The sequence below is a fragment of the Adiantum capillus-veneris genome, chromosome 3 (assembly GCF_014529385.1).
Source record: "Adiantum capillus-veneris isolate H3 chromosome 3, ASM1452938v2, whole genome shotgun sequence".
NCBI lineage: Eukaryota > Viridiplantae > Streptophyta > Polypodiopsida > Polypodiales > Pteridaceae > Adiantum > Adiantum capillus-veneris.
In genome coordinates this window covers 119,826,481-119,852,398 of record NC_140933.1, presented here as the reverse complement: position 1 = coordinate 119,852,398, position 25,918 = coordinate 119,826,481, and the positions used below count along the sequence as shown (strand labels likewise).

At 41.3% G+C, this 25,918-nt stretch overlaps 1 protein-coding gene across 1 annotated transcript; it reads left to right on the top strand.

The window, feature by feature from the left end:
• The first annotated feature begins 255 nt into the window (after positions 1–255).
• Positions 256–8,332, top strand: MAK10 (MAK10 homolog). Its single transcript, XM_086509101.1, has 17 exons — positions 256–434; positions 2,703–2,770; positions 2,863–3,003; positions 3,171–3,338; positions 3,414–3,564; positions 3,779–3,858; positions 3,996–4,262; positions 5,330–5,473; positions 5,554–5,688; positions 5,773–5,871; positions 5,948–6,004; positions 6,087–6,211; positions 6,290–6,411; positions 6,561–6,682; positions 6,782–6,853; positions 6,941–7,039; positions 7,703–8,332. The coding sequence occupies exons 1-17, from the start codon at positions 320–322 to the stop codon at positions 7,973–7,975; spliced, it is 2,238 nt and encodes a 745-aa protein (XP_086365227.1). The 5' UTR covers positions 256–319; the 3' UTR covers positions 7,976–8,332.
• The last annotated feature ends 17,586 nt before the right edge of the window (positions 8,333–25,918 follow it).

The following is a 25,918-nucleotide window of genomic DNA, read 5'->3' as shown; positions in this document are numbered from 1 at the left end:
CTCTCATTAGCTTTACCCCCGCACTTCACTCTTGGACATCTGTTCTAAAATTTTGGCTCAAAGAGTGAGAGAGGACTCAACTTGTCCTCTCTCTCTCTCTCTCACACACACACACACACACACACACACACACCACAGCTCCACAAGCCCCACATGATTTGCTTCTTTTGGTCCCATAGGTCATATTTGATTGACCTTGAAATCTCTCTCTCTCTCTCTCTCTCTCTCTCTCTCTCTCAAGCAAACTTAATCATTCATTCAACATTTGTCTGTGTCCTCTCTCTTTTACTTATGTGGCCTTACCTTAGGGCTCGCAGTCATGGCGGAAGCGCTTACTGCCGGCGAGTTGCCTGCAGACGATCAAAAGCACTTTGCTGCAGGCGATCAAACGGTCTGGATCGACGCTTCTCCCTTCATTTCTCAAGTTTGCAAAGGTAGGGTCTCTTCCCACTGCAGTGTTCTAGCAAGTTGTTTTTTTGTAAGGGTTTTCTTCACGGAACAAGTTGCATGTGTTTGTGCACGCGCTTGTATATGTGAGCATGGAGGTGGGAACTCACACTTCTCCTAGCCATTTGAATTTTATGCCCTCTGGCCAACATGTCTTCTGACACCCAGTACAGCTTAAATACACAAGTGGAGAGCTCGATGACATTGTCTTAACCTACTGAAAGAATTGAAGACTTTGACAATGGAGACATTGGACACAAATGATGGTTGTATTATACACAAGGAGACAATCTTGCATACACCATTCTTGTATGCTCTTTGCGGAACCTTATGGCCGAATTTTAGCTTATTGTTTTCTCTCCAAGTCCCTCATTCAATACGTTCTCCTCTTTTTAAATCGATTTGCATCAACAACGGAAGGAAGGCATCTTGACTATCCCTTGGCTCTTTCAAATTTGAGTATACTTGTATTTTATCTTTCTACTTTTAATGTTGGAGATGTCCTGTTTTTCGCGATCTAATCATTATTAAATAAGTTTTGATAGTATTTGAACAGGGTCCAAACAGTTTCAACAAGAGCTGACAAGTTGAGACAAGTTGCAAACAATATTATTTGACAAAGTGTGCAATGGAAGACAAACCCAGAGAGAGAGAGAGAGAGAGAGAGAGAGAGAGAGAGAGAGAGAGAGAGAGAGAGAGATGGATGTGAAGCTGGCAACTCAATAAATCCAGAGGCTAAGGACCCTAGTAGCAATGATATCGTGTGCCAGGTCTAAGTCGGGAAAAGCCTTAAAAAATACCCAACATAGAAGATCTACAAAATGGGAATAAAATATACTTTTTAAAATGTCTGGTGCAAACTCTATATGTGTCTAAAATCCCTACTTATAGGGTGAAAGGATGGCCAACCCACGACCAAGGGCTTGTTTGCATGTGAGAAGCTGTAAGTAGGAGCGAAATCATTTGAAAGGTAAATGTAAAGCTCTAATATCCCCCCTCAACAACAGATGTTGAGAAGTTATGGAGGAAAATGCTGGAGTCCTAACAAAATCTAGAGAACCCTAGATGACCATAGTGGAGGCTGCATTAATCAAGTCAACATGGAAGTTAATACTAACAAGTAAAAAACGGAACAAGTTGTGGGAGAGGATGAAATGGAAGTGCCAAAGATGAGCGCATCGTAGCCCATCAGCTAATGGTGAAGTAGGTAGAGGGAGGTGGAGAAGTGGTGCCCCTGAAGCAAATTACTGTGAGCAAAGGAGAAAGGTTGCCGAGGTCGAAAAGAAACCAACAATACTTTAAATCCAAAGGAACTGACATAGGAGTAGGGGAAAGGGGCAAATGACAAGGCTAGAGAGAAATGCTGGTAGCTGATATCTGTGGAGGCATTTAAGAGCAGTAGGGGAAGCTGCCTCGGTCCTAGAAGAACCATTACCATCTACATCTTTGCAACGTTCACGTTGTCTCCAAAACCATCTAGCTGTTGTATGTGCGTGTCTTCCACAGTAGGTAAAGGTAACATTAGGTCGATTTTGTTGGGTAGTAGTACTGGGCTATCCTTGCTGAGTAGTAGCTCCACTACAGCGAGCTGCTAAAGTGGTGTCACCCGCAATAGGGTCTAGGGAATCTCGTTCCTGAAGATGCCAAAAAATCTGTTGTAAAACAGATACAAGATTCTTTTGTTTGTAGTGATTACCTTGCCATGAAGAGAGAGCTCATCTCAAAGCTGATGCATGCAAGAAATAAGAGCTTGAAGAGAGGGAAATTATGAGTACTCTAGGTTGAGCAAAGTCTTCTTGAGAGCAAGATTCGTGCGGGGCTAACTACCTCATATAGGTTACAAAGGTAGTCCCAAACCTTATGTGCTTATTGCAATGTGAAATCACAGAATCCGCACAATTGATGCAAGAATAGGAAAACACCTTGCGGATGGTCTCATTTTAGGTGAGTAGATTGTGATTTAGTAGTTTTGGGTAGATCGTGTAATGTGAAGTCTATTGTCAACACACGTTACTTTATGGGCAAAAAGTGGCCATTATGCTAATTGTGCCCGAAAGATTCCTTAGAGTTCTTGGCCGGAAACTTTTTGCTGTTTTATGGCTTGCTTGAAATAAATCTGGAGTTTGAGATGAAAACTTTGTGGCCGTTGAATTTTTTTTTGTCTGCAGCAGCGAAAAAAAACTACATTGTGCAAATTCTTTCCAGTTGATCTTGCTTATCTTACCTCGCTAAGCTCTATTTTTTTTTTGTGGCAGACTTGGATGTTGGCCAATTAGTAAATGGGGAAAACTTCTCTCTTTTTGAGGCCATGTCTGCTTTGGAGGTAGTCCAGAAACATGCTGCTCATAGAATTGTCTTTGCAGTATAGCCCTTGGGCCTTAGTACATTGCTTACCTTGTGCAATCTTATGTACAGATTATGGACCCGAAGATGGATGCTGGAATGGCAGGGTCTGGTGTAATTACACTCGAGGATGCTATTGATAGTGGAAAGGCTCCCGTCAATATTAATATCCCCGAATTAGTAGATGTGATGGATCACCTTTTAGCATGTGAGGTAATTACTTTCCTTCCAGGCACTAGCAGTCGTGTGCGGTTTCTATCGCTGTACATTGACGATCATTTAAGCCTGGATATCATCCATTAAATGCACATGCAAGTAAATCTGCACATTTGTAGGGATTGTTTGAACAGAATTTAATGTTGGTGTTTTGGTGTATGCAGGCATCATGGCACAGGGGTCACTCATTGGCACAGACGGTGTTCTCTTGTCTTTATCTGCTAAACCTGGACAGGACTTCCTCGAATGCTTTGTTATATTCTTATTGTAGAACTGTTCGAGCAGTTTGTAGTATGATTCGGACAGCTATTTCTACTGTCCTTTCCAATGAGGTAGTTATTCCATTGCCAAACAAGAGATCACAAGTGAATGAACAAGTAAACATTTTGTGGGTATCATTCATGCAGGAGGAGGATCTTTTTACTTTAGCATTTGGACTTCCTTTAGAAGCAGAGGGTGATGGAAAGTGCTTGTCTGCGCTGCATGCTGTAGATGAAGTAGTAACACGGAAATTGAAAGGCAGCAAAGGTCTCATGGCAAAGAAACAGCCTGCCGAAGGTTTGTCTTCTTTTTGCCTTTCTATCTAGGAGAGTTTGCAATCCAAAGCAAAGTTTTGTGGTGCCCATTCCTCTGTTTTGGCCTGATTTTTACTGGTATCAAGAGAATGCTAAAAGCATGCGTTTGAGACTTTCTTAGCTTTATCATTCGATTTTTTTATTGACATTGCATTAAGTCTATGTTGCTGAAACCTAACTGCATATTGCTGTACCAGAAATGGAGCCTTTGCAAGATGATCCAACCTTGGAGGAAGGGTACTGTCAAGCTGTTCTATGCCGCTTGCGATTCCGAAAGGTCACAGATTCGCCTTTTCAAATCTTGTGTAGGCATAAGTGCTTGACCTTTGCATCCTATCAACTTAGGATTAGCTGTGAAAGCAGTATGTATTAAACCTAAATAAACATCATTTGTTGCCTTTTCTATGTGTGTAGGCTTTTTATCATGTTGTTGCAAACATGAACAAGGCTCAAGGACGCGGTTTGGAGATGGCACGCAAGCACATTGCCGTAGCTCTCTTGGAATTGAAAAGCGTTCAAAAGTCAACTGAATTTCTATCGCGTTGTGAAGTTGAAAGAGTTTCACAAATTGAGAAGACCACTGCTTCTGGTCGACAAGCTGTTGGGTTTGACCCAAAAGTGAATAGACGAGTATCTGCTCCCACTCCACCGCGCTCCATCAGTCTACTTAGCTGGGAAGAGGTATTTTGAAGGGTTTTTGCATGTAGTATGTGTTTAGGTTTTGTTTGAAATTTTGTCAGCAGTTTACATTTTCCTTCGAGGAAACAAATTTGCTCATTAGCATTGTTTGTGTGTTGGGAATAAGTGATGGATGTTGTGGTGCCATGCTCGCACACAACAGTAACATAGAAACCTATCTCTCACTAAAGCTCTACAAGGCTTCAAGGAATTCCTCAAAAACGAAAGACTAGGGGATTTCTAAGATTCTCACTTTAGCTTGGATGGTTTAAGTTGCCACATGGTGGTGACTTAAGCATTTCATGAGTGAGTGCATAAGTGGGCTATAAATTGTGTGTGCATAAATATATTTATGGGATGAATGTCCAGATGGATAGTGTGTGTATACAAACAGTACAGTGTGATATCGTACTAAAAAATGTGGGACTATTAAGTACTTTGAGAGAGGTGTTGTTAGGAAATCGAAAATGACACAACATTATAAATAAATATTAGTGCGATTAAATAGGAGCAACATGCAAAACGTGCGATACACGCAAGCCACAAGATGAGCTCAAGTACAACTGTGCAAAATACAAGAAAGTAGATGAGGGGAGGGATGAGGCTAAAGGAATGAGTGTGCAGCATTATCATCCTCTTCGTCTCCACCAACACCACCATCGGAGCCTTGGTCGAGTCATCCTCATTCTCTTGCTCACTGAGTAGGTTCCATTATCATCGAACTTTGCATCTCTGGGCAGTGCCACTTGGATATTGCATGTGCTGCCTACATACAATCAGGGTTGAACTTAAATGTGGCCAGCATAGAAGTCTGGCACATGCCCTTGAGGCCTCCTAGATAGTAAAGACTTGTTAGCGCACATAGTTTGAGCCTTGTTTCATTGTTGCACTTGTGTTTTATTGTGTTCTCCATGTTGTGTGGTTTGTATTTTTCTCTGCATCGGGCATCAAAGATAGCCTATTGTCATTGGCTGCCTAACGGATGGTGAATGCATTCTGTTGACTGCCGCCCGAGTTGTTCCTCTGATAAGAAGAGTCCATGGTTTTAAAGGTTTCTGGTTTTTTGGCAGACCTTAAATTATTTCATTAAACTGTTGGAAGATTTGGAGACCATTACTTCATTTTCTACAAATCTCAGCTTGGACGAGCTATTTCAAACTCTGGTGGACTTCCAAAAGCGTGAGCCTGATCTTGTACCTAGGGCATTTCTTCAGGTGTGCTTCTATTTTGGATTTAATAAATTGTTGCCACTTTTTGTTTTTTTGGTCAGTTGATCGTATTCTTTCCTTCACAGCTTCTCCTCACACAAGACGGAAAGCTTTTTGGGCGGGATAATATGTGTCATGTCCTGCATAGGACCTTCAGCTTGCCCGAAAGTGTGAATAATGAAGTTTTTCATTCGGACAATTTTGTTTCAAAATCTGGTCAGGTAAGGTGGCTTTCTTTGAGTTCTGTACTGTCTTTGATATTGACTTCGTATTTCAGGGCATCTCATTGTTTCAAAAATTTACAGCTGACCTTATATTTAGTGAGAGTTCTGTGCACCAACATGTCATGGCAACACCGGAAGCTTGGGAAACTCCTGTCAGAGTGGGGGGTTTTATTGCAGCAGGTATTCTTGTTTCCTCAAGGTCATAGTATTATGAGGCTTTCAATTATGTTTTGTGATACTAATTACCTGTTTGTAGGGTGATACATTATTTGACAGCTTAATGCATAAAACTTTGGGGTCCTTGGAAGACAAGGTGAAGAAATTATTGGTTGATTGACAACTATTCAATGTAGTTTGCGAATTTAAATGTTCATGAAGACCAAGATGTATTCCAGGAATTATGGGAAAGTGTTATTATGGGATGGACTGCCGAACAAACTTGCTGGATATCTACTCACCTTCTGATGTTAGGCTTTCAACTCCATCTGTATGCACCTGCAGAATACTGTATGATTTATTGGTGAGCTCTCTTTCATGGTCTCCACATGCGGCTGTTAAATCAGCATTGATAAGTTTTGTAGGGTTTTTGTGATGTCAGGTATCTTGATCATGCTCTACTTACAGAACTGCATTACAAGCAATTGAAGGAGAGGAAGCATCCAACAAGTGTGGAATTGAAGGAGAGGAAACATTCTACCAATGTGGAAACACAAGATGCAAGTGAGTTCTCTGTCCAGGGACATGCTTCTGATGGTGCCACATGTAAACAAAATAGTAGCATGCATTAGGGTCGAAATTAAGAACTTTTTGCGTTTCTTTCAGTAGGCTCACACCGAAGGCATCACATTCTCTGTTGTTATCATCATCAGCCAAAAAGAAGAAGAAAAGCAAGAAGAAGGGATCGATGAAGGTCACAGAGGAGGAGCTTCACCTCACTCCCCAGGGGCTTTTGCTGCAATGCTATGTTGATACATGCAAAGCTCTGTCATGGGTAAGATGATATTTTTAATTCTCACTAGTAGTATCTGGAACCTTCCATTGTTCAGTCTTTTCAAGAAGAGATTGTGTGGGTTTGTGAAAATTGTGCCAGATGATAGCAGCTTTGACAGCAGATAGGAAGTTCTCGGAGAAGAGTCAAACCATTTTCAACACAGAGCAGGAGGTGTTGCGTCATTATACATTCTCGTCTTTGAAAGAGACAGTTTTTGGTGTAGAGTGACGCTACTGAACTTGTTATTTTCTGTTCCAGAGATTCATACAGAGGTTTGACTTATTCCAGAAGGTTCCGATCCCCCAGCCATTATCATATGTTCATTACAAGAAGTTTACTAGCCAGAGGAATATACCGGTAAGATTAACAGTTTTTTGATGTCAATTAAGTGACTGATGTTCATGGCCGTGCATGTGCGCAGTGCTGGAAATGTTGTATGTATGAATTGCTTTGTTGTGTGGATCGTTTTGTTTGCGAGGCTACATTTCATGGATTCATCTAGGTGTCGTATAGCGGAGTTGCAGACTCCACATTGTGACGTTTTTGTCCAAGTTATGACCAGTTGATATTGTGTTAATCCTTTGTCTTTCATGGTGCACATGCCCTATCGACTACCTATTTTTGTGCTAATTTTTCCTATTTAATGTTTATTTTAGTGCTAGGCTTCATTATGGCTGAGTCTGCCTTGCATCTAGAGTTATGACACAGAAACTCAGTATGCAGATCTTTGTATTGATGTATGCTCTTGTGTGTGTGTGTGTGTGTGTGTGTGTGTGGTGTAGGTGTGTGAGCATACATTAGTACCTAGTTTTACACCCTATTGAGCATTGAGGAGTTAGTGGAGACGTCCTAGTATTTAGTCAATACTATGCATGATGGAGCTGATGGTTATATTGGCTTGTGGATTACTACCGTGAGTCTATACCTTACAAGGCATATCTTGGATTCATCTAGGTCTATATATACTATCTCATTATGCTAGTGGCTCTGTTTTAACATGATATTCATTGCCATGAACAGATAAAAGAGCAGTACTTTTGGTCTAGCCAATACTTCATGACCCTTCAACAGCATTTGCAAGACCTTGGACATTGTCTTGCTAAGTCTACAACGATCTCTCCCTTCAGCCGGTTGCAGCGAACAAGGGAAATTAACCAGTTGAAACATGTAGCATCGAGGAACCTCATTGTTTTAAAAATTGTGGATGATGCTGAACCGGGGGATAACCTTATGGTATCTTTTGATTTCCCTCAACACCCTTTCTTTGCTGTTGCGTCAGTGAAAAAGCTGTAGTCACATATTCAGAGGCTTTTATTAAGCCGCCAAATTTTGTGTTTTGAAATCTATTAATTAAAGTGACTTTCTTGAAAGAGAATGGGTTGTAAAGCTCATTGGCATTCTTAGTCCATGTATCAAATTGCTTCCCATCCTCTTTGTCGATCCAAATTACACGGGTGTACCATTTCAATGGCATGGTCAGCACATTGTTGCACCTTAACAGACAGGGATGCAAGAGCTGCCAACTTTTACATGCACAAATTTCGTGCTCACACCATGGACACATCAGGAACCTGGCTGTTCCTCTTTAATTGAATAAGCATGGAGAACGTGTAAATTTTTATTTTAAATCATGTACATATGTTTTCCCTTTTTGAGTCTTTATAGGTGTCTTATCGGCTTTAGGTGGTAATAGTCTCCCCCCCCCCCCCCCCCCTCCCCTCCCTCCCCTGCTTTTCCCCTTCACCCCAAATTTCTTGTTTACACCTTGGACACATCCGGGGCCTTGCTAATCCTTTGTAAGTGAATAAGCATGGAAAACTTGTAAATTCCTGCATATAATTCTGTCTTAATGTTACCCTTTGGTGTCTTTTTAAAATGTGTGTGTTTGAGAGAGAGAGAGAGACAAAAATCAAGGTAAAAATTCACTATGGCCTACATAAAAGGTTATTATAAGATCATTCTCTATGGGAGAAAATGACACTAGCATTTTGAAACATTTGTTGTCACAATAAAGTATCAGCTTATTGAACTATTTAGATCACAATATATTCCAAAAGTTTACAAAATGATGGATGGAAAAACACTTGAGGCACTATAAGAGATTAAGAGAATGTGAAATTGAATGGGAAAGATCGTGTGACCCAATACCCAATGCCCCTTTTTGAAGAGGGAGGTAAACAAATGTCGTCACCCTCTCATAAGGACCTACAAAAAATTCTTAAAAAGGAAATTTGTCATCATTAGCTTGCCATGTGGCACTAATTTGCGAGCTTTTTGAAACAATCTAGAGATGCGCCAAAAATCCAACCCTTCACTAAAGACTACTTAGGTTGGGTTCACATAAGGTGACGAAACGAATTGGAAAAGCTTGTAAACCAACAAGAAAGTGCCATGTGGACCTTGTTCACATAAGGTGGTAGAAAAGTGAGATGGAGAGTGCTACATTGTGGAAGAGAAAAAGGGGATTTGTTTTGACCCTTCCCCCTTGGAAGGTCTTTCTTCCACCCTCCACCTCGGCAAAAAGTGTCATGTTGGCACCAATCACATTTAACTAAACCTCCCCCCCTTTTGTCCACACTTGTCTCCTCTTTTTTCCACCGTCGCCCAACGTTCACATAAGACGGTGGTAGAAAAGTGCCTTACATTTTCCTCCACCAGCAATGTGAAAACATGGTTGGTAGAAGAGAACGTTTGCATGCTTTTCCACTCGGAAGAGCTCATAAAGTGTCATGTTTTTCATCGCCTCGATGTGAACCTAGCCTTATGTAGTCCAAATAGTTGTGTGCGTGCTCGTATGTGAAACAGAAGAGACCACTGAAAATAACTTTTCGTCATTGACTCGGTCCCCTCTTGGGTCGTAGGTCTTCAGTTCAAGCCTTGTTGGATAAATCTTGATGTCTCTTGGGATTGTTCCTAAGACAAAAACCTCTGTGTGTGTGTGTGTACAGCGTGTGCATGTGAGTTTAATTCCGGGAAGAGACCATGCTTTTGAGACCGAAGTCATAGTTCTACCCTTGTATTGATCGCTCTCACCAGGAGAATATCCCATCCCCTTCTTCCCCTTTCCCCTTTTCTTCTTTGCATATGCTCTCTTATTTGATGTGTTTCTCAATATGTTGTATAGTAGCCATCAATAATCGCCTCTTCAAGGATTTTCATCCTTTGTTGTCAGGACACACCTCACTTTCCATGTACAACCTGATAGTAGTAGGCTTACAATGTTTTTTTGGGAGATAGTCCTGAAGATCTTTCCAAATCTAATGCCCGATCAATGTCCTCCCAAAAGTGTCCCAGTTTTGCTTACACGAGGAAATGAAGGTCTCAGTTTCCTTCATGTAGCTTTTTTGATCTTAAAAAGATCACACTGATCAACCACAAGTATACAATTTGCTCCTTTACTTTTCATGTTCTTTATATCCTCTTGCGAGGTAGAAGTTACACTTCTATCTAAAATTTGAAATGGATGGAGCTGAAGCACTCAACTCTTGGTTCTTACCATTTGGCTTGTGCTTCCCATCATTCTCATTTGTCTCATTTGTCTGAATGTTTAATGTCAAGGCTACTACAAAGCATTGAACATACATATTACCTAGCTCCAAAAGAGAACTATTGCATGAATGATGGACTTACAAGAGTTAGTTATGAGAATTTGTTGATGCTTCAATGTATGAAAAGTAGATATTTCAAAATGTAAATTCTATTTTTCTTTGCACGGATAATTAAAAGACACATCATTGGAAACTTTGTATTGCATTGAATGTTAATCAAACGTATCCGTTGCGTTTTTAATCTTGTTAATCTTGTGACCTTTGGTAATTCAACGTTGGTAGAATCAAATTGCGAAAAAGTGAGATTCTTTTAGACAATGAGAAGGGCAAACTCTTCTATATTGCAAATCTCCAAATTAATGATCCAACCCTGAAGCCAAAAAGGAAAATCTCTAGAATAAACTAAAAAGTATTTAAGTAATAAGAAAACTATGTAAAATGAACTTACTTTATTTTCATTTTAAATAACAAATTCATATCTAGAATGCTCGAAAGAGCACCCTTTATGCTTGTTAATTGGTTCCCCTTCAACAAAAGCAAAACAAAGCTCTTCTTGCTTCTCAACATTAAGCCAAGAGCCTCACAAAGGATTCTCTATGAAGCTTGAAAACCTTTATAAGGGGTGACCAAGAACCGTTTGAGAGAGGCATTGAAATCAATTACGGTTTTTAACATTTTTCTAATGACCAAGGGAGGTTTCCAATTATGCACATTCCTTCTTTAGCATACCCTCCATTGTGTCGATAGTTGGCTCTAAAATAGGAAAAGACGATGCAAAAATGGGCCCCATTAGATATAAATTATGATTTTGGCAAGAATTGACATCATTCTTGCTTTTTGCTATCAAGAATAGTTTATTACCTTTTTTTCACTATTTTAAAATTGAAGTGGTATCCTCATTCGTCACTTTTTGGTTAACACCACCATGGCTAACTTGTGATCTTCAATATAGATGTAAGATTCTTCTGTAAGGGGTTTCCTTTTCTCTTTCAAAATTTTTGAGCGAAGTATTTTCTTATTTTGATACCATCAAGGCATCGAAAACTTTGCTTTGTATCTGCATGTCCACTTTTAGACCTTTTTTTGGCCTATTAGGCAATAAACAAGCCAATCAAGGTCCAAAAATGGACGTGAACATAGAAAGCGAAATTGAGGGTCTACCTGTTTTTTGCTTGGTACCATCAAGTTTTTTGTTTGTGGACTAGTGTCCAGGAAAAATCATTTTCACAACCAAACATGATTCCTTCTATGGATTTTCCAAGAGGAAATATTGAAAGATAGAGCAAATTTGTACTATTTTTCTCAAAATCTAAGGGAGATTTTTCCTTACTCTCAATAGGCATTTTTGAATTTTAAAGCGGCACGATTATAAGCTGAGACACACTTCTCCCAAACACTCTTGTGGACCTTCCTTTGCCCATTGTGGCCTCTCTAGACATTTGGTTCACGTGCTTGAAGACATAAGCCTCATTTTTTTGGGGGGCATTCTCTAAAACTCCACATGAAAAGACAACTGACCTAAATTGTGTCTAGAAGTTTGACAACGTTAAGGATTTTGGGCTCTTCTTTGTTTTTGCTTTGTTTTAGACATATATTTTGTTATATGAATTGAAGGCATAGCTCTTATGTTGGTTTTCTTTGTGAACATCTTGAGTGGTCTCTTTAGCTAAGTTTTGTGTTGGACTTGTAGTGGCATTGAATTTCTTCAAGTCTACTTGATAGACTAACAAACGATGTACTTCGTGAATCCTTCGGCTTATGTACGATTTTTCTTCTTCAAGATCTACATTTTACAATACATCTAGATAATCGAAGGATGAGCAAAAAAAATACAGAGAGACATGATGGATGCAAATTCCATTAGATAAGCTTTAAAAATATAGAGACATAGAAAAGCCAATTTCACCATTGTATGGAATCGCCGCGTGTTTGAGGGGGATCTGGCTGTGGCGAGCTTTTGTGAAATTATACAAGAGAGCAGAGTGACGATCCACATGATCGGAGGCAAACAAGCATCAGAGGATTGGTCTAGAACAATACATGTCATGATGACATCTTGTAATAAGTAAAGCCTAGGAGTAGCTGTGGTTTCTTTGTCAAGCAAAAAACTTGTAATCCTTTGACCCTCTATTTTGTAGATTGAATCAAGAAATTTGAAACATCTCTATAGAAGGCATTCATAAGAAGGTTTCTAGGCTCTTTCTACTTATCCACATTGCTCTCTATAGCAAGCATTCATAGGAAGGTTTCTCGGCTCTTTCTACTTATCCACATTGCTCTGCCTTGTATAACTTTGCAGACCTAGACACAAACATCTGAAAGGAGAAAACCATTCTTATCTTCTAATTTTTATCATTTTAGGTCACCTTGCCATGTTTATATCCTCCAACATTCTTTCATGGAAGTTCAATTGCAAATTCAATGTATTGAGATGAAAATTTCAATATAGCAACGTTCACTATATCAACAAGAATCAATTCCTTATGGTGCCCTTCTTTTGCACTTTTTGCCCTGATGTATCTGTAGCTTGCAATTGGAGCAGCAATTCAAAGCTATGTGTCGAACTTTTGCATATATGACAAAAGCCTTTTGGGAGCCCTTATAAAGTTAGTGACCCAAACACAAGAAGATTTAGAAATTTTCTCATGTAGGAAAACGGGGTCTCTCTCATTGTTTTTCATACAATGCATAACATCATGAGCTTCTGCTCGAGAGGCACCGCATACCTAGCTAGGTATGCGGCGCCTCCCTCACAGAAGCTCATGATGTTGAGGTAAGTCACAATGTGGGAAATATTGTGAGAATTTGTCCAAAACTTGTTGTGAAATTCTTCATCCCTTCTGCAATTTTCCTACCCAACTCATCTTCTCTTCTTGTAGAGCTATCTTCTTACCTTTCTCTCTCTATTCCTTTATTCATTCTCTCGATCCTTTAGTCCACTCTTCTTCCTCAAAGGAGTCAAAAAGTTAATCCTCTTGAAATTTAACTCCTCAACGTCTAAAACTTTCTCTTCTTCTTTCTTTCTTGGACCATTGAAATCCCCTACAATGCTTTTGAGGTATGAATGAAAACTTGATAATAATTGTTTGGTTGGCTAATAGTTAGCAATATATGTAGTTGCAGTCCTAGTCTTCAAACAAACAAACTTTGATTCAATTCTTTTAGGTTTTCCAAAATATTTTTGTTTCCCGAATTTTGCTAAAAAAAGTCTCTTTATGGAGCTTCATGATAATAAAAAAAATACCCCTTATTGGGTACATTGACTTACCAATTTGCATTCTAGTGTGATTACAAAATGCTTCGACTAGCTACGTTAATCTTTGGGTTTCCAAGGGCTAGTAGAAGATGTGCCTTGGCTCAAAGTCTACTCAACCTCATCAGTGACAAAACTAGAAGGGACCTCCACACGCGGGGGATGGGGATGGGGGTGGGGGTGGTTAACTGTTTTGAGTTACCCCCTCCCCCTTCCACATAACTTCACCTCTTTGAGGTGCAATTGCAAAACAAATGTAAAAGGCCAACCCGATGGCTATGTGTGTATGAGACTTGAATAGTCACATCAATCAATTCAACGTCTCTTTTACGATTTACCCCCCTCCGCGTGAGGTGAGGACTACCTAAGATATGTAAGAATATAAATGTATTGTCTATTTATGCTATTGTGGATTTGTGAATGTTGTGGAGTTTGTATATTGTGAAGATGCTTCACTAACCTATCGATTTTCAAATTTATTAAATAGATTCACATTTTGGGCCCATGTCTTCACTAGCTCTTGGAAGAGCAAGAAAGCGTGTGCATGTGTAAGTGTGCATCTAAATGGCATCAAGTCAAATTAGAAAGTTCTTCTTGCCATACTAAACTATTCAATACAAGCTAATTATTAGCTCAAGGGACGAGCATGGTATTACATTCTTATTCTTTATAGACATTTCTTTTGTGGCTTTATTTTCATTGAACGCTATCTTCTCTTGTTACCTTCTTTGCTAGTAGGATTAATGGTAAATTATTTTAACAAGTAATTGCATATATTTATTGTAGATTTTGAGATAGATACAAGGCAAAAAGCAAGGTGATCGATGGAGGCCGAGAGTCACAGGGAGCATGGATTGTGGAAAAAGGTCAATCAACGACCTTTCTCAACCATCAATGGTCGGTGGGAGGGGGGCCAGAACGGTCAAGTTACCTCCACCATGATGTGCCTTGCTGTGTGTTGGCTACAACTTGCAACATGGTACAGTTGATGAGTACGTGCACATCGGTGTCAAAGCACACATGCCAACGTAGAGAAGATCTCGCTTGCTGATTTGGCATGTTCCTATTGCTAGAACGGGTGCTGACGAGACATATAGCATTGGCAATGATTGGGTGTTGGATGATGGGTTTATTATGGGTGCTGATGGGGCTTACAATCATTGGCAATGATTGGAAAATTTCCATGCGCTGACTTGGCAAGGAATCCACAAGACTTGTCTAGAATTCTTTTTGCCAGTTTAACCTCAACGCCTTTGGAAGAGGATTGAGGGGAAAATTTTATCCTCGCAAACCCTAAGAGGCCATCATGGACTCTCTAAGGTGGGACCTAGCAAGAACATGTCTGACACAGGACACTTGTCTTGCCTTTTTAGTACGTTCATGTCTCCTATCCCTATGGTTGTTATAGTCACAACAAGATAGTTAAGGATGACATTGAAAGTCATGATCTATCCCTTTACACATGGAGGTATTGTGGTATATGCCGTATGATATGGAGTGCTTTTCTATGCTTTATAATTATAACTCTTTTTTTGAGCTTTAAATTTTTTTTTATTCTAGTGCAAATTAGTTCCCCAACGTATTGTAATGGTCCTATATGATCTTTAACACATTGGAGAGGGGGGAATGAGGAACACACCCAACACATACACAAATGCTTCTCTATAGTCCAAGGTATTCATATCACTTTTATCCTCTCGAAAAACACCTTCAAAAGATATAACACACACTACTAGACCACCGTTTGCACACTTCTCAACGCGCACGCGCTTAGCAAGACCTTCATTCAACACAACACACTGCCAATGATCGTTTCATCACTTGACACATACCACAATTCAATTTCACACTCTTTACACCACAAACTGTTACTCGGGCACACACCTCCATCGGCACCAACACACGCACAAAGAGTAAGAGAACAGAGAAAGGAAGGAGAGGACGGCGCCACTAACGGGGTGAATGGTTTTATATAGCTTAGTAAAGTGCTCTTACAATATCACCGCAACATCAAAATGACGAGCTCCAACAAAAAACAGCCCTTAAGGCTTTTCTTTGGCTTTTTCGATCGTTCACACTGCAAAAAGCTGAAAAAAGCCCTTAAAGAGATTAAAAAAAGGATTTTATGGGAGCCCCCGCCCTTTTTTGGAAATTTCGATTTGATTGGACCTCTTTGGCTCCAAATTTGGCAATTTATATAAGCCTCAAGGTCCTTGGATCGACTTCTCAACACACTTTCTCGCTGTCACCCTGCTACCACACGATCGAGGAGGCATTAGCACTAGCGCTAGTTCTCCCTCTTCTTCAATTAAAAAGGGAGGTCCCATAGGGGACCCTGCAAGAACAGAGGCCTATCAGGCCCATTGGCCACAGTCAGCTGCATCATTGGAGCCGCTAACAACACTGACACATGCACGGTCCGCCACGTGCGCATCCAGAGCACCTACTTCCGTCGCCCATTGGCCAAAGGCTGCTCACACAGCACTGCCATGAGCGGGATAGTGGGGACGCCATCGCTCAGAGCTCCAAAGAGGCCACACCTCTCATGTGATATCCTTAGAGGGGGATAACATGGTACCCTGAGACCCATCCCCTGAACTTCGCCTATGGGTTTTTTGCTAGCCACATGGCATGCCCACATTAGTCAGCCCCTCCAACGTTCCCCTTGAGCTCTAAGAAAGTTAAAAAAACTCCTATTTTTTCCACCCCCTTGAAAGTGTTTCCATCTCCTGCTCACTCATCGGGCCTCCGAGCCGCAAAGACCATCTGGAACTTCACCTCACCGCCTCCGAACCATGCAAGCCTTACCGCCTTTTGATTTTGCCACGACCTCAAACCGAGAGCCCCAAAACAGAAAATACCATCTAGAACTTCACCTCACTGCCTCCGAACCATGCAAGCCTTACCGCCTTCTGACTTCGTCGCGGCCTCGAATCAAGAGCCCAAAGACGGAAAAAAACATATGACACCTTCTCCAACTTCCACCTGACATATCTCGGCCACCGTGCCTCCTTTTGACGAGATGTAAGACTCGGTCAACTCCATATGATGCACTTGACCTCCTGAATCCGTGGCAAGGAAAAAAACCACAAGACGACACGTCTACCAATGTGATCTATCTGCCACATAACTAGCCCCGCGAGAAGCTTTCAATTGACCATAACATGTTCGAATAAGCTCTGATTTGACAATCTAAGAAGACTGGCATGCTCCACAACATGAGCACTTCAATCCTAGCCCCATACATCACCTCTAGGTCTCTGTCCCCAATTGCACTATTTGTCGGGAATTTGCAATGCATTCCATACTTAGGCAGCCATAACTTTCACACTGTGGCTCCATTTGAGAAGTCGTCTAAACTGACTTCTAGAGCACCTAAACAACCACATTCCAAAGAAAAATCCTGGTCCTTTTGAACACCTGGATTGCCATCCCAAATGCCCCCCTATGGAGACCTTTTGGCATGGAAAATCGCTTTAACAATACATTTCAACACCCACTTGCTTGCCCAGGGCCTTCATACCTACTTTAACAGTTCGCCATACACATGTAGATGCCCATAACACTTCTAGCCTCAACCAACTTTGGTTGCGCCATCATTGCCCAACCCCCTTATTGAACATTTATGTTCAACCAAAAGAACATTTATTGAACTTGAAAACTACCACAACACACTAATAACCAAAAGCACTCATAAACCACAAGCATATGTACAAGATATATACAAAACCTGATCTCCTCCACACACTGTTGTTCTTAGGTGGGTTGCCCACCGCCCTTGGCTACAATTTGATGCACATCGGCACCAAACCTCTGTCAAAGTACAGTTTGAGCCACACACCATTCACCCTGTGCCTAAGAAGCTTACCATTTGCTCTCACCAGCTGATAGGTCCCATTAGGAAAGGCTTTTCGCACTTTATACGGACATGTCTACTTCTTCTTAAACATCTTCTGAAAAGTAAAATCCAAGTAGCTCTCATACTTCATCACCAAGTCTCCTTCCTATATCTTTTTGTGACAGACTTTGATTGACCTTTGTAACCCGCTTTTCTCGCTGCTTCACATAGTAGTCCGCTGCTGCCTCATTGTCCATCTGCAAGGCCTCAAGGTTGACAATCCAATCTTGCAAGACCTCCTACTGAGTGGCATTGATGTGCCACATGCCCTTCAAAGCTTCTAGCTATGCATGCACTTGCAACACAACCTCTTTACCATAAACCAATTCGAATGGAGTGAAATTGGTAGCCACTTTATAGGACGTCCTCTACGCCCATAAGCACTTCTCTAGATAGCCTCCCACTCTGTCTCCTGCTTGTATACATACTTCGTCACCATTTTGATAATCTGCCCATTGGCACTCTCCACTAAACCATTGTGTTGGGGGTGATAGGGCAAAGAAAATCGATGCTGAATGGCCACCTTCTCGACCAATGCCCGCATTAGTTTGCTTCTAAACCCCTGGCCTCTATAAAAAACGAGTACCGAAGGCACTCTAAAATGGCAACAATGCAATTAAAGACAAATAGAGCCACCACATATGCATTTACCTCCTTAACGGCCTTGGCCTCAACCCACCTAGTGAGGTAGTCAATGGATACCACAATGTACTTATCGGTTGTAAACTTAGGGAGTGGACCGATGGCATTCAAACCCCACTTCTTGAATGCATTTTGAGCAATGTTGGTCCCTTGCTACTCAGCCCCTAGTCGTCTCTCACCCATGGTCTTGCATCTGTGACAAGTCTTGCACCAATAATGTACATCCCGCACTATATATGGCCACCAAAAACCTGCTCTCAAGACACGAAACAATACTTGGTCCTTACCCCGATGTCCGTTTTCTTCATGGCATTTCTCCAACACCATACCAATCTCCTCTTTGTAGAGCACTCTCCTCAACACTCCGTCTTGACCATGAATCATCGTGTCTCCACCTGCCAATGTAAACTTGCAAGCCTTTTGCACTACCCTTCTCCTTTTCAGCTTGGACAGACCCTCTAGACACTTGTCCGTGCTCAAGAAATCTTTTATCTCCTTTAATGATTCTCTACCTATGTAAGTGACTGGGACCACACATAAACCGACAACATACACCTGTACCCTGCTACTAGCTAGCTGGTCCGCCTCTCGATTTTGCTCTCTCTGGACATGCTTAAACTGGACCTCTTCAAAGGACTTCAACAACTTCTTAATGGCAAAAAACCAATGCTTCAAGGAATCCCGCTTACCTATCATTGACCTAGCAATTGCTTGAAGACTAATAACGCATTACCTTTCACCATCAATGTGGAAATGCCGAACTCCATTCACTACTTCAAACCTAAATGAAGCGCGAGGTACTCTACCTCATTGTTGGTGTGGACATCCTCCAGATCATAGGCCTTTGAGAAGATTACTTTGCCCTGCGGGTCCTGTATCACCACACCGCCTCTTTCTTTCTACATCACTCTCCTATATGCACCATCAAACCACATAGTGAACACATCTTCAAGGTTTGGCTCCTCTCTAGCTTCATCTTGCACCACCCTTGGATAAACCGGAAAATCAACAACCTTGCTAACCAATATATATGCCAAGTGAGATCGACTAGTGTGGTTGATCTTAAACTCAAATTTGGACTCCTGTAGCTCTATCAACCACTTCATTATCTGCTTCCCTAGCTTTAAATGCAAGTCCACTTTTGGTAATAGATTGTTAGATGTCAACACATAGAATTTACATACACTGAGATGCACGTTGAACTTCCTGCAAGCAAAAACTAATGCCATCACTCACTGCTCCACTTTGATGTAGGTCACCTGCCCAGGACTCATCACCCTGCTTTCGAAGTAGATAAGCTTGTAGGTTCTCCCTACCTTCTGCAACAACACTGCTCCAATAGCCACCGTACCTACCGTCATGGCAATATAGAAATCGTCCTCATGGTTGGGAGGACATACTATCGACAACTAACACAAGATTTCTTTTGCCCTGTCAAAAGCCTCTTGAGCTTCTTCATCCCACTTGAAACCATGCACTCGCTGAGTCCTCTTTTGGAGAGGATATACATACTACGACAACATCCAAAAAAACCACGACAAATACTTGAACTTATGCACAAATGAGGCCAAAACCTTGAGCAATTGAGGGAGGCTCCATCAAAACTAGATCCTTAACCTTCTCCGGATCCACTTCAATTCCATTTTGCGACACCACGTGACCCAATAGCTGTGCTGGTTCAACTGACCTCCTTCTTCATCAAGCCTTCAGAAACATAACAACAACTTCGATAAGTGCTCCGCCCTAGAGCTATAACAACCGATATCGTCCATAAACAGCCTGCTGAATGTGCCCACATACGGCCCAATTATCTTGCTCATCTAATCTTAGAAAGTAGCATAGGCATTTACCAACTTGAACGGCATCCTGTGGTAGGCAAAACATCCCCATGGAGAGATAAATTTCATATTTAGTTGTTCTTCAAATGCGACTCCTATCTGGAAATACCCTGAAAATCCATCCATGATTGAGTACCTTTCATGTCCAGCTACTTGGTTTAAGATCTCGTCCTGGAATGGCAATGGTAGCCACATTCAATGGCTTGTAGTCGACACACACTCTCCGCTTCCCATTCTTCTTTGGAGTGAAAACCACTGGAGAAACCCACTCCGACTCTTTTACAGGATAGATGATACCTTCATCCAACAGATGGTTGATCTCCTGCCATCTGTTGATCTCCTGCCAAAGGGCTTCCTTCTGAATCTCCACTAAACTCCTTAGCTTGTGTGCTTTCGACATGCCCCCTCAAGACACATGTAGTGCTTGAGGTTGTTTGTGTATTCTTCTTTTAATCAATATAACATCTCTACTCACAATTGTGAGTATGGTAAAAAAAAGGTTTTCATTTTGAACGTAAAGTGACTATTCCTCAAAATCAAGGTGAAAAGGCACAATGGCCCACATAATAGGATGAGAAAGAGTGTGCTCGATCCAGTAGTCAATGTCCCTCTTTATAAAAATAGAAAAATGATGTCAACTGTCACTCATAGTGGCATGCCTGCATATACAAATGACATTGTGTAGGTTGCTATGATTTTGGAATGATTTCTTTAAGGAAAATATAGAGAGATTCTTCAAGGGGAGTGAGAGAAAAGCGAATGAAAATGAAAGAGAGGCACCGGGGATAGGTGCCAGGTGGTGAGCTTTCATCGCAGATGCACATGGAAAGTTGGGGCTCAAGGTGATGTTGAAAGGTGGGGGCCATTTAAATGGTTAAAATAAATAAATTTAGTTCATACATAGTGCAAGGAAACTCTAGAGAGGATAACTTGAGCATAATCTTGTGCTCTACACTCTTTGCTCCTCGCAGATCATCTCTATACTCTGTCACAAACAAATTTGGTTAGGACGCACACAATTGGACATAGCCTTCTTTTTCTTGCTTGGTCAAATCCTCCCTCAACATACTGCCATTTCCTCCGCACCTATGCCATGAACCTGTGGTTGCATCTCCTCTTTCGCATGAGAGCCTTCTACGATGACACCAAACAAATCAGCATCAATCTTTAACATGTCGTCCTTGATCTCCTCCTCCTCGGTATCTGTGTAGCCTTCATCATATGCCGTGTCGGTCTCATACTCATAGCTTGTCGTCGTATCGTTGTCATTCTTGATCGCCATAGGATGGAAACGGCTCTCTTTGGTCTTCAAATCTAGCACTACTTGTCTCCCCTTCTCCTTGTCAAGCAAGGTGCTCTCCCAATCTTGCTTGGCTCCAATTGCTAGCAACCATGGCCTCCTTAAGATGATAGGAATAAGCATTATCACCTGCTTTCATCACAAAAAAATCGATCAAGTACTCAATGCCCACCACCTTCACTCTTACATCCTGAGCCACACCCAAACACCTAGCTTTAGTATGGTTAACCATCTTCATGCGCACATTTGATCTATCTATTGCCTTGACACATGTCTCCCTCATGGATGCTTCCATCACGACGCATACATGTGTTCCACCGTCTATACAAGCCTGCACCTGCATCCTCTTCTCGATGACATCATCCACAAGAGAAAGGAGATCAGCTGGATTCTCCACCCTCAAGGCCATGTTTTGCACAGCATGCACATTGCCCTTAGCTTTGGCAATCTCACGCTAACACTTGTAGACCAATGTCTCCTCGGGTTGGGATTCAAAACAAACAATTGGCCAAAAGTAATGTTAGCTCTTTGGATTTGCACATCACTTACTAGGTCATACTCGAGGTGACCACGCCCTAGCTGGAAGTATGCCTGTTAATCTTGCGGTGCCTCCTCCTCTTGCTAGCTCCGGTTGCTCTCTACCTTTGTATACCTTCTTCTTACCCTTGCAAGCTCTAGTCTCCCACTCAATCTCTGTTCCCACTTCAACTCTTGCCCTTTTATTGGTCAGAACCTCAACATCCTGCTTATCCACTCTAATAATATTGACTCTGGAAACCTCATAGTCATCTGGCGGAGCCGGCTGCACTGGATCCTTGACTGCATGCTCTCTTTGATCATTGAACTGTCCTTGCCCTCTTCCTCTACCAAACAACGGGTAAATGCCTCCACTTTCTCTCAACGGTGCGGGCAATCCTATGCATAATGACATTCTTCTCCACAATTGTAACACATACCTGGCAACGGCCTCACGTTGCCTCTTGATTGTCCTCTATCCATTACAACTCCTCCATATGCTCAAACAAATCCTACACAATAGGCACCCAATTCTGTGGCACAACTACTACTTCTTGGTTCCCATGGTTCTCCTCATGAACAACCTCTTTAGGACCCTAGGGTTGGGTAGGAATTACCACTTTGTAGCCCAACACACCCTGCTCAAGCTTCTTTTTAATCTTCTTGCTCTTTGCCCTAGCCATCGCCACTACACCATTGCTACTCTCTGGACTTTCAAAGTTGACCTTCTCCCTCTCTTTAGGATGCAGGCACACCATGAACTTTTCCAGCTTGAAATAGTCGCCATTAGCCAACTGCATGAACGCCGCTAATTCTACCCAACATACTTCAAAACGGTCTAAAAATAGATTTAAATCCTCACTTACATCTTGCATGAGAGGTTTAAGCTTCCCATCCATCTCGACTGGGGACGCCTCCTTGCAAAAATCGTGTAGAAAACGCGCCTATAGAGCTGGCCGCCTCGGCTCACCCTCCAATGCTTTGTACCATACGTTAGCTTTTCCACGCATCACCAACGGAAAATTCTGCATCTTATTGTCCTCGTTAGGCATACGCAATGGCATCATATATAACTTAAAGTCTGCAATCCACTCGTCTGGATTCTTTTCACCCGTGAAAATTGGCCCATAGCTTTGAGACGCCATGTCCACGAATGCAAAAACCTATGCCTTCGTGTCTACCTTGGAGCAATTAATGTGCTCCTCTGTAAGAGCACTAAAAGATGGAGAGATGTACAATCTGACTACTTGAAAAGGATTGTTGGTGCATATGCAAGATGCTATTTTGATTGAACACATCAAGGGTATTGCCTAGATCTTCTTCTTTTTGTAAGGCTCATCTACACAATTAGTGCATCGTGGGTTGAATGACCTACATGGCTAACATATCGAGTATCTTTCCTTGAATTTGGGCACTAAAGAGGCATCACACCTAAATTGGTATGATTGGTGTTGATTTCCTACCACTTGTTGGTACTTAGAATCCTTTTAGAGCTCAGGTTCATAGAAGGAGGTGAAGTGGCCTTGGCTTAGGTCTGGCTTGGGTAAGTTGGAGGTGTTCTGGCTCGCTCCCTACCAAGTGAAATTCTCTTTGTTCATAGTAGGAGCAAAAGTGGATGCGTGGACATATCGATCTCTAACACGTTTTGACACTTCCACTAGTTATTTATATTTTTGAAGCTGACCGCCTTCCTTCACTCTCACCACCTCACATACACCTTGTTTCATCAACTTCACAATGCACTTTGTGTGTAGCAGAGGCCTCCTTTTATAGGCCAAAAGGGCTGTCCTCTCTCATGAGAGATAACCGTGTGTAGCTGCCCTTGTTTAGACAAGCCCGAGTTGAATTCTTCCATGCATGTGTGGCCGCCCTTGAGAAGACAAGTCCACCTAGAAATATTGTCACTCTTCGTGTTCTCATGGAGGAAAGCCGAGTGGTTGTATTGTTGCTCTTTTGTGGAGTTCAAAAAAGTATGATAGTATTCTACATATAATTGTTAGAGAAGTACCAAGTGACTTTATGCTTGTGATTTTTTCAATCTATGAGATGGTGATATGTCAATTACAAATGCAAAGAGGTATTTTTATTTTTTTCGCAAACACTATTGAAGTTAAACAAGAACTTTCTTTGATCTATAAATTGAAATTGGAACAGATGGTACTTTACTTTATGCAACAAGAAGGCATTGAAGAGTTACTATTTGCAATGCGGTGATCATGCTTTTGTTGTATGCAGATGATGTAGTGCTTTTAGCACATACTTTAAATGATGCACAAGCTTATTGTTATCCTTGATGCCTTAGGGAGATGATTGTGAATGAATTCAAAACAAAAGTTACGCTTGTAAAAACCAACCATAAGGAGAAGTTATGCATTATGTACAAAAATCAGACACTCGAAGTGGTTGAGAGCTTTGATTACATTGGCTTTGAGGTTCTGAAAAATCACGTGGCATGAATGTGCTATGCATCATTTGGAAGTTACGAAGGGACTATATTATGCATTTGAGAATGGGTGTAATGCTATTCATGCCATGCTTCGTTTGGAAGTTACGAAGGGACTATATTATGCATTTGAGAATGGGTGTAATGCAAGGGATGTCAAATGTTGAGTTCTCCAAAAATACCTTTTTGACACATTTGTGATACTCTGGAGTTGAAGTGTGGGGTGGGAGCATCTCAAACTCTACTTGGAACAAGTTTGAGAATATCCAAAAGCGCTTTCTTACAAACTTTATCCAAGCACGATAATAAAATATCTCTCTCTCTCTCTCTCTCTTTCCTCTCATCCTCTTGCATTCTTTCTTCTTTTGCCTCTCTCTACGCCCCCATCCCCCCCCCCCCCCCCCCCCCCCCCCCTCTCTCTCTCTCACACACACACAAACACATTTTATTTTTTTTAGTAATGGCAGATTGAATTACTAATGGGAAACCTCAAAACGAGGAAAACCCATAGAACACGCGCGCGCGCGCACACATACACACACTTCCTCTCTTATCTCTCTTTCTTTTGTGCTCACCGTTTCTCTCTCTTGCACACCGTCTCTCTCTCTCTCTCTCTCTCTCTCTCTCTCTCTCTCTCTCTCTCTCTCTCTCTCTACGAGTTAATGTTAACAAGAAGCTCGACACTAAACTTTCTAAACATCCAATGGTTGAAGAAATAAACAAGCCATAGATTAATGGACCTTTAAGACGCAATCATATTTCTTTGTCCTTGATTTGCCAAAGCATTAAAAAGACGCCTTAACTTCAGATCTTCTCAAGAATACAGCCTTCCTATGTGTTCACACTTGCAAAATGGGAATTTGGAGGTGTGCTTTTCTCTTCTTGGCTAAATTCTTGACCATGTATACACAAGAAGATTTAGAAATTTTTTCATGTAGGAAAAGGGAGCCTTTTTCAGTGTTTTTCATACAAGACATAACATCATGAGGCACCGCATACCTAGCTAGGTACGATTGGGGACAAGGGACCACTGGCCCCCCCGCTGGGCCGGCGATCCCCTGCCCCCAATCATACCTAGCTAGGTATGCCGTGCCTCCCGAACAGAAGCTCATGATGTTGAGGTAAGTCATAATGTGGGAATTATTGTGAGAATCTGTCCAAAACTTCTTGTGATACCTCCCAATTTCAGAAGCTGCCTATGAAAAAGATAATCATGCAATCAATCTTACAATGATCACTCTTCTAGCCGTGATACCAAAGATCTTATCTTAATATCTTAGTCGAGATACCACCTCTAAAGTGCAACATTCATAGTTTTAGGCAGCAATCATGATCGTTAAAAGACAACAAAACATCCCTACGACATGGAACTAGCATATGGATCAATTTGAGCTTGGGAATTGATAATTCAAGAATTTCAATTTATTATTCAATGCTACCAAGATAAGTTCGATTTTTGAGCTACATCTTTGTTAAGTCTGTGATTTGATTCTTTATCTAGAATTAAATATTCCAATATGATCCATTTATTGATTTTTGAGGCCATACCATGAATCTATCCAAAGATGGGCGTGATTTGAATTCACAAGGATTTCATAGCTTTAAGCTATCAAAGCCTCATCTTTTTAAATCAATCAACCTAATGCAACCAAGTCATGCAATTGATCTAATTTGAAGGGCAAATAAAAATTCCATCATAAATGAACTCTTCAAATGCCAATCTTCTTTATAAAGATCCAATTTGGGTGCACAAAGATGGAGGAACATTGGCATGTTTCTCAAGTGATGTTCTGGTGAG